The sequence below is a fragment of the Megalobrama amblycephala genome, linkage group LG16 (assembly GCF_018812025.1).
Source record: "Megalobrama amblycephala isolate DHTTF-2021 linkage group LG16, ASM1881202v1, whole genome shotgun sequence".
NCBI classification, from domain to species: Eukaryota; Metazoa; Chordata; class Actinopteri; order Cypriniformes; family Xenocyprididae; genus Megalobrama; species Megalobrama amblycephala.
This window is the reverse complement of record NC_063059.1, coordinates 22,777,313-22,787,054: the sequence shown is the minus strand read 5'-3', so window position 1 is coordinate 22,787,054 and position 9,742 is coordinate 22,777,313. Positions and strand designations below refer to the sequence as shown.

General features: G+C 36.7%; 1 protein-coding gene across 3 annotated transcripts in view; it reads right to left on the bottom strand.

Moving 5' to 3' along the window:
• Nucleotides 1-2,563: 2,563 nt before the first annotated feature.
• The window catches only part of arhgef12a (Rho guanine nucleotide exchange factor (GEF) 12a), a 59,017-nt gene continuing 51,838 nt past the window's right edge, over nucleotides 2,564-9,742 (bottom strand). For 2 of the 3 annotated variants that reach the window (XM_048160079.1, XM_048160081.1), the window contains 6 exons: nucleotides 7,997-8,076; nucleotides 7,724-7,909; nucleotides 6,014-6,214; nucleotides 5,619-5,839; nucleotides 3,481-3,556; nucleotides 2,564-3,370 (listed from right to left, as the gene is read on the bottom strand). In XM_048160079.1, the coding sequence (XP_048016036.1) occupies nucleotides 3,360-3,370; nucleotides 3,481-3,556; nucleotides 5,619-5,839; nucleotides 6,014-6,214; nucleotides 7,724-7,909; nucleotides 7,997-8,076 (775 nt within the window). In that variant the 3' untranslated portion in view covers nucleotides 2,564-3,359. The remainder of the gene's footprint in view (nucleotides 3,371-3,480; nucleotides 3,557-5,618; nucleotides 5,840-6,013; nucleotides 6,215-7,723; nucleotides 7,910-7,996; nucleotides 8,077-9,742) is intronic. The other variant, XM_048160080.1, reaches the window with a different exon arrangement.

Genomic DNA, 9,742 nt, shown 5'->3' with positions numbered 1-9,742 from the left:
AGCTTTTTTCTTGTTCTTTTTTAACGATTGGCAACAAGTGTCAGGATAATGAGCAATGCCTGAGGAGGACTGACTGATAACAGGAGTTGTAGTTTTAAACACTTGCTCTGCTCTGTATCTGCATGGCTCTAGAAGCCAGTTAAACCCATTGCATTGATGTCATTGCAGCCCTGTGGGCATTCACAGAGTCTCCAGACAGACAACAAGCACTATCTGCCCTCTACTGGCCTGTCACTGTATAATCAACAACTGGTGCATACTTGGTTATTTATATCATGAGGCTGAATGTGTCAAAAATAAATGCATGGAATAAATGAGTTCTGCTCATCTCATCTTGATGTTTACAGCATAAAAACGATTTCATTAACATTAGCAACTGTGTCGGAATGGTTGTTTATGAAATAATTAGGAACGCATGATCACCACCCCATGTCGTACTAGTGGAGAACTCGCGATTTTTTTATTGAGAACAAATTTTGTTGCTGGTGTGACTCGAAATTACCCAAAGGACAAGCTGTTTAAGCTTACTCACCTATTTTCATATAGTGCTACATATCACCTGAAGATGTAACCATAGTAACAGTAAGCAGCCCACTCGTTTAGATCAGTACCCTACATTAAATATCGAAAGTTATGTTCTCTCATAATATATCACAGTCACATAATTACAGACTTACTTACACAAAGAATAATTATACAAAATAGAAGCGTTTTAGCGGTGACAAAGCAAACCGCAACACAAAATCACTCATAAGTCCTTTAAAGTTTCTCCACACTGAAAGTCTGTGTATAATTTACACAGTGGGCGTGTCAAGTAAAGAATCATAGCGCAAGCAAATTGGTATTGATTACAAAACGTTGTAAGTGTGAATGATGACTGTACAATTTAGTTTGTATTTTATGTACTCTTGGTGAGGAATAACGATAAAGCTTGGCAGAAATCACAACTCATTTAGCTGGTTTATGAGACAGGCTTGCCTTGCACTTCAAAAAGCAAACAAAATTTCAAATCATTCTCTGTGGCAGCACATAATTAGAGCATTAATTATGCTCACATTCTTTGCTATCCATTTAGTAGCACTAATGCTAAAAAGCTTTCCTGTCTTGTTGAGGGAAAAACTGCTCGACATTCACAATTCTGAACTCTTAGGGAGGAACTTTCCAGAGCATATGCTGGTTAGGTATGTTTTGAAGCTGGTTTGAACTGGTTTAAGCTAAGTGCTGGTCCTAGATCAGGACCAGTTTAAACAAGTTTCCATGCTTCAAAACATACCTAACCAGCATGCTGTTTTTTTCAACAGGGCACTTTTTGCCCATGTTAAATGACAATCACAACAGCGATTAACAGCATCAGAGTAGGCATTGAGGTTATCAATGTCAATGAAAATACATTTTTAGGAAAGGTTCTTTACTGGGATCTATAATTCCAATAAAAACCTTTAGCATTCATCAAAGTTGACATTAAAGGTTCTTTACAGTATAAAAAAAAGTTCTCCTCTGCTCTCATTCATAGATTGAAACTCCTCATCTTTCAGTGACAACTCACCTTTTTGGAGTTGTCACTGTTTAGTTTTGGACATATAGGCCCGATTTCACAGACAGGGCTTAGCCTAAACCAGGATAAGGTCTTAGTTCAATTAGGATATTTAAGTAGCTTTTATAAACGTACACTAGACAAAAACATTACTAGTGTGCATGAAATGATAAAACAATGGCAGAGACATATTTTTAGATCTGTCAGTACAAGTTTCACTGACGTGTCTCAAACATGCACTTTAGTCTAGGACTAGCTTAAGCCTTGTCTGTGAAACCAAGGGTTTAGGTGATGATAAATAAATTTAAAAATCCCTTAAAGTAACTACAAATGAGCATGTAAAGCAAATATCTTTAAAAAAAATCCATGCAGAGCATGCCCCCGCCCCACGCAATGTTCTGACCTTTTTTCCCGCTTACCTGTTTGCATCCCTGCTCATTACCCAGAACTGAGGTGCCCTTGAGCAAAGCACCTAACCCCCAATCACTCCCTGGGCTCTGCGGCAAAAATGGCTGCCCACTGCTCTGGGTGGGTGGGTGTGCACTTGGATGGGTGAAATGCAGAGAACAAAGACTATAAATAATGGGCAAAGTCTATAAATATAGATGGGATACCATACTTGGCCGTACGTCATGTCAATTTCTTGACACTTTTCTTCACTTTTGACTCGAGTAAGCTGCATTTTATGCATCACTGCACTACTGGTAATGAACAAAAGATGCTTTTTGCCCACAAAATTGCCTACTTTCACTAACGTGACTGTGTCTAAAAAGAAAAATGGTTCTTTTAAGATCTGTTCACTGAAAGGTTCCAAAATGGTTTCTCTATGGCATCGCTGCAAAAAAACCCTTTTGGAACTATTATTTTTAAGAGTGCAGGGCTTTCGGTTTTAAATAATATGCAGATGTAGTTTTGATTAACAAGCTGCTAGAATTACCATTCTGGGTCATGAACATTCCAGCACCTGTTCTCATTATACTCAACCAGTGAAAAATGCCAAAAATGAAGCCAAATTGATCAATACAGACATTTTGTCATTCCAACTTTATTTCCTGGTTTTGCATCACTTTCCATTTGGATGGCAATTCTTCTCTTTTTGCAGTCATCAAAATGTAGCTGCAGACCAGGAGAGCCTGAGCTCCATCCACTCTTCATCTCAGCAGGAGGGTCTCAGGGGCAAATGAATGAGTCCAGGGCTCTGGGAGGAATGTCAGCTGGCTGAAGGAACAGAGAGGCCTTGAGCAAAAACTTCTCTTCATGTACTGCACAGACATGGGTTTCCACGCAAAAAAATTGTGGGGGGAGAAAAGAGTCTGAATTCTGAAGCATTCGCCCTGTTCAGTCATACTGAAGCCTACAGCAACAGACGGCTTAAGAGTTTCAACAGCCAAAAGCATGCGAGAAACATGGAAAACACTAAAATGAAAAATAAATACATCTTGGGATTTAAAAAAGGAAAAAAAAACCTTAATACATTAGTTTAAAAAAAATCCTTTCTTGACTTGTGTTTCTTACATATATATTTTAAACACACAGCTTTGTACAATTTGGTAAAGTTCTCCGTTCTCTAGCTGCAGGGGAAGGAGAGGACTGGGCTGCCCACGTTCGCTGGAATGAGGACATGTACTCGGGACAGGTAAGGCTGCGAGGAGACAGTCCGTCTTCCCTAATTGACGAATGCTGACAGAAGCAAGAGGCCTTGTTAGAATATTCCCCTCATTTTTGGATGGAGGTGTTCAGCAGTGAGGAAGACAGGCTTGTGCGGAGCATGTTACGGATAGAAGCGATGCCCCCGTCATCACAGGAGCCGGGAACTTCTGTCACTCTATTTCTTATCTGTGGGAGGAATAAGACAGAGAGGAATGATGGAATAATCCTGAAACAGGAATGCAATGCCAATGACGGTTTGATTTAAAAATGTTTAGCAGTCAGTGTGCTGACGGTACCTCTACTCTCGTCGCCATCTGCGGATGACCCAACAGGCCTTTGGCGAAGTAGATTATAATACTTTGTTTCCATCTCCTGAAAAAACATTACCAAGATATTAGTCAAACTGTTACCGACTCAACCACAGAAAAGTCCCCTATGTATAATTTATACTGTTATATATATCACTGTTAATTACTATTAATAAATCATTAACAAAGATAATAAAAATTATTATTATTTTTAATGATGTTTAACCATTTAATATATATTATTACACAAAAATATTATACTTTGTTAATATATAACAGAATAAAATAAATTATTTAAGATCAATTCTTATCCGTTTTAGACAAAAAATATCAGCAATGCGGTAATGGTGGATCAAAACATTTAAAGTCCCCCTGTCGTCAATTATTTTATCCCTTAAAACTCATCTTTGATCACCAAAATGACATTTTAAAAAAAATTTCAAGTGAAAAAAAATTTCTTCATGCCTTAAAATAGTTTGAATGTAACTCTACAACCTTGCCTCATTTAATATACACAGATCAATGAATATGCAAATTAGCCCCGCCTCCACTCGCTCACGCCAGCTCGGAGAGTCTACTGTTGCTATAGTGACGAGCAATTTGTTGTTTGTGTTGTGGATATTTAAGAAAAAATCTTGCTTCGCTTTGTATATTCAGTTTAATTTCTGATGCTTAAAGCTGCAGTCCGCAACTTTTTTGTGTTAAAAATTTACAAAAATTATATAATGATAATATACAACATGAATCCATTTTCCAAACCGTGTTTTTGTCTTAACCTGAATCATTATGGTACACTTATAATAAGTGTTTAAATTCGGACTATTTCAGACCGGACTGGTAGGACTCGCCGCAGAGTATCACAGTAACTGCGTGACTCACCATAGACATACACTGAGAAAAGTAGCTCCGGCTAGAATGTTTGCGTGCAGTTCTGTTCATTAACCACTAGAGGGCCAAAAATCGCGGACAGCAGCTTTAAATTGTGTTTTAAATTATGAATTGGTAAAACGCCTTTGCAAATGGTCTGAATCCACTTGCATTTGTTTGGACTGCTCTCTCACTGAATCACCTGAAGCGATTTCTCAGGAAAACAGACAGTATCGAGAGAACAAGCAGCCATTTTCCTCTGTGAACATGTGCTAAATGGATGTTTGACAATTCCGTTGCTTTTTGAAGTTCAGATTTAAAAAAAACATTCAGATGAAATCCTGCAGGCGCCCGTGCCTTCTCCGTACATGAAATAAATGCACATCCTTGAATGAGCGCGGATTTCCAGCGTATTTACTTGAACTTATCAGGTAGGCTAATATCTATGGTTTGATGGCGGCCAAAATCAGAATTTATAATGGGCTGAATAGCTCTCTCAGAACTTGACGTGCGATTCCACACTGAATGAATATGCACATGAATCACGGTCACACGCTCAGAGCAATATTGTTTTAGCTAAGTTTTATAGTATTAAAATATTTAAAAGGACAAAAACATGAACTTTATTGGCTTTACTTCAAATTAGCTGTCACTTTACTTTGGCGCGAGCCCCTATGCGCTCGCACACTTGGCACAGCCCTTGCGACGGTTCTGTCATTAATTAATATGGATTAATATAGATAGCCTTTTGCTTGACTACATTATCAAACAGCTAATAATGTGTTGCTAATGTTACATACACCATTCCTGTTCTTCATGTCAGAGTCAGACAGCTGCCTTCTAACAATAAGTATCCTTACAAACGCTTTGAACAACTCAGAACGTCAGTGCAAAGGCTTATAGTTCATCATGACATCGTAAAAGACTTGCTATATTATTGTATATTATTTTGATGTATTATATACTATATATATTGTGCACATAGACATATAAACAACATTAAAAACTTGATTTTCACCACAGGGGCTCTTTAATAACTGACCATAAAAAATAAAAGCACAAAAAAAAAAAAACACTCGCATATTAGCAAGTCGCAAGACAATGATCACTAAACTAGTCTAATGACCCAGACTTTAAGAAACTTAATGGTCTTAAAAAAGTGCAAATCATCATCAGGATCGCAATGTTTTATATCGCAAAACAATAATGTGAATATTTGATATATGATGAAGCCTTAAAAATTCAGAGAGCAGACAGACCTTGAGGTGGTTGAGGTTGGCCTGCAGGCAGCGAAGATGCGAGAGGACCTGTCTGCTGAGGCGAGACGTGCTGCCTGAGGAGGGCGAGGAGAACTTCAGACTGATGCCCGAGTCGGCAGCACAGCTGTGTGCCAAACTCGGCTCCTTTCTCCCGACCTGAATATCGTCATCCGTACTGCTCTCGCCTGAGCCGCCGTACCCCTCCAGAACCAGGTAGGCTGCTGAAAAGCACAACTACAATTAGCTGGGTCACCTGGATGTCAGAGCAGGTGCACTGCCACACCGCTTTACAATTCTTTTTTCGTCATTTAATGATGATCTTGGTACATGCATCTAACTCTCTGTACAAGCCGGAATTTCCTCAAGACAGCAAAGTTTCTTGGTCAAGCACTCACCGTAGTCTTCTGGGCACTCGTAGAAACCCGTATCTCCAGAAGTGTAGTCCTGAGCTCGACTGGGGGTGCGAGCAGAGCTGTGCTCCACCGGTGTGCGTAGAGAGGTGGTCCTGAGGAGACGACTGCCGGCCGATCGGCCCAATCGCTCACCCTCATCCTGAGCCATCAGCTGAGTCACCAACACCTGCTTCAGCGCCGCCACTGAAAAACATGATCACATGTACACAGACCTTAATAAAATGATACACTGCTACAAAACAACCCGACGCTAACACAACATACAAGACGAGTGTGATTTTGAGAGCCCTTTTATAACTGATGTTAACAAGATACTGAAATGTCTGAGAAAATAACAAATCAGTCTTTTAAACTGCTTCACAAAACATGTCTAAATTATTTGTTCATGAATCTAACGGAATCAGAAAAAAATATGTAGTTGAATCTGTGCAGCAACAAACTTTGACAATAGGAATTATAATAAATACGCTCATTTAAGGGATAGTTCACCCAAAAATGAAAAATCTCTCATCATTTACCTCATGTCATTTTAAACCTTTCTTCTGAGGTACACAATGATATTTTGAAGAATTTTGGTAACCAAACGGTTTCAGTTTCCAGTTTCATTGTATTTTTTGTCCATCCAATAAAAGTTAATGGGAACTAAAACTGTTTGGTTATCAACATTTTGGAGTGGACTATCCTTAACTAAAAAAACATAATAAACAGCAATACACATCTAAGTATGACTTGATTGGAAAATATTAGAGGATATTATATATATATATATATATATATATATATATATATATATATATGAAGAGTTTTGTTGCAAAACGAGATAACTCTGTTTTTAACATTTTTGTCAAAACATGTTTATTATTATGTTATCATGTTATTATTTTGTTTTATGGTGCTACTTAGCTGTATTTTTTAAGTTATGAAGGTTTAAATCAAAACGAACCAACTGCAGTTGAATTGATATTAATTGGAATGCACAACAAAAAACAAGATTTTTTTTTTTATCTCGTTTTGCAACGAAACTCTTTATATATATATATATATATATATATATATATATATATATATATATATATATATATATGTCATTTGTTAACGTTAGTTAACTACATTAATACTTAAAAAGCATTTATTAATCTTAGATAATCTCAACATTTAATAATACATTTTTAAGATCAAAAGTCCTGTTTAAATTAGTTAATGCACTGTGAACAAACATGAACTAACATTAACAAATTAATATATGATTTATGAATTTATTGCTCATTTTTTTAGCCCATGATTCACTGAAACAAACTGTTCAGAGTTCACATATTTGTTGTTTTCAGCAGAAGTAATTCCCATTAGAAGCACAAGTACAATAGATCTTTTATTGTTAGATACTAAACCAATTAAAAGACACTTGGAAAATAAATAAGCCTTTTCTGGAGTTGTTTTAATCAATAGAGGCTGAATTGTCATTTTCTTGAGTTGGCAGGCACACAGACAACTGCCTCCCAGTGCTGAGAAGCAGCCAAAACAAAGCCACAGTAGCCTTAACTCATGGTATCTGGCATTGTTAAGATGTTTGGCAAGCACAATTTATTATAATGTAAATTATTATTTTATGTTTGTTATTTCAAGTTACCAAAGATAAAACAGGATATGAAAGTGATATGTACGTAAGCTAATGCAGTTCAAACAAAGTCTTACAGGTTTTAAGGGCCTCATCTGCTTTAGATGAACAGGATAGAGAGTCTGCGTCCCTGCCGTTCAAGAGTTCGGAGTCCAGATACGAGCCATCCCTGCCAGCTCTCGGGACCTGTTCCTCTTCCCCAGGGTTGGAGTCTGGGACACAGTCCCGCAGGGCTGCCGAGGGCGAAAATTCACTGTCTTTCTCTGAGGACAGATGATGAAGGCTCGAGTTGAGTATGGTGGCAATCAACACTTTTACAATCAGAGAAGCGTTTGTACATGCACAGCTACCTGCGGACTGGATGCTTCCTGTGGAGATCCGTTCAGAGCCTTTGCTGAACTTGCTTAACTCGACACCGTCTCTGTCGCCGCTAGAATAGAGTTGAACAGTTATGTAAGTTACATTCCTTTGTCATTTATATTTGCTACTTTTCAAATGCCCTTAATATATAGGTTTTATTGATACTCTTGTCCCAGTCCAAGACTTTAAATGTTACAAACATAAAAATGTGGTACATAATTCCATTATATATTACCATTTATATCGATATAACTATAATCTAAACAAAGAATTATCAATAATTATCATAAACCATTTTAATATTGGTGTGAAAATGTATCAATTTAAAAAAAAATACAAAATCAAGTTATGTAATTTCAACAATGATGAACAGTTTTGCCCCCAAGAAAGTTCTCAAAAGATTGAGAACATTTTTATGTTTGTAACATTTAAAGTCTGGGACTGGGACAAGAGTAACAATAAAACCTATATATAGGTGTACTTGGTTATCAAGGTGTTGCAAATGCGAGTTTATATCACGCCATTCTGACTTTATATCTCACAACTGTGAGTTCATATCTCAACATTCTGAGAAAAAAGTCAGAACTGCAAGTTCATAATCACAACTCGCAATTGTGTTTATATCAATATTCTGTGAAAAAAGTCAGTACTGTGAGTTTATATCACGAAATTCTGACTTTATAACTCAAAATTGAGAGTTTATATCACAATTGTAAGAAAAAAAGTCAGAAATGTGAGATATAAACTCGCAATTACCTTTTTATTTTTTATTCTGTGGCAGAAACAAGGTTCCATAGATAACGGTATATAACTTGTCTTAATTTATTTTCTATATTTCTCGTGGCCCAAACTTAGTGAAAAAATGAGAAGTATTTCATATTAAACAAGTTGTTTTTGAAAGTCAGTGTTTGAAAAAAAGCTGCTTTTAATTTTCGTTGATTACAGCGTTTTTCGAGCTATCATAGACTGTTATTATATAGTTTTAATTATATAATTCATTGTATAACAGACCTTAATGTTTTGAGGAGTAAGCCAAATTATCTAATCTTTTATTATCCTCGCAGGGTAATGCGTTATGAAATTATGCTGCGGCAAATGAATTGTAATATTTAATAATAATAATAATAATAATAGTTATTATTATTAATATCATTATTAATACATTAATTGGAAATGCCAAATCATCTTGATATCGCAGATAGCTGACGGTTTTGTCGATATCTCTGGCTATCACCAATCCACGAAATCATTGTTTATCTAAAAAAACAGTAGTCCAATGGACACTTTACAATCCTATGAGGCTGCGGAAGAGGAATTGTGAATGGCAGTGTAGCGACACAACTCACAATGTAGGTCACAGGTCAGTAGGAACAAACGAACAAAAAAATAATGTTAAAGGTGCCCTTTTTTTTTTAAAGATGTAATATAAGTCTAAGGTGTCCCCTGAATGTGTCTGAAGTTTCAGCTCAAAATACCCCATAGATTTTTTTTAATAAATTTTTTTAACTGCCTATTTTGAGGCATCATTATAAATGAGCCGATTCAGGACTGCTGGCCCTTTAATTGCTCGTGCTCTCCGCCCACGGAGCTCGCGCTTGCCTTAAACAACATAAAGAACGTTCAATATAATAGCTAATGTAACCCTCAAAATGGATCTTTACAAAGTGTTCGTCATGCAGCATGTCTAATCGTGTAATTATGGTATTTATTTGGATGTTTACATTTGATTCTGAATG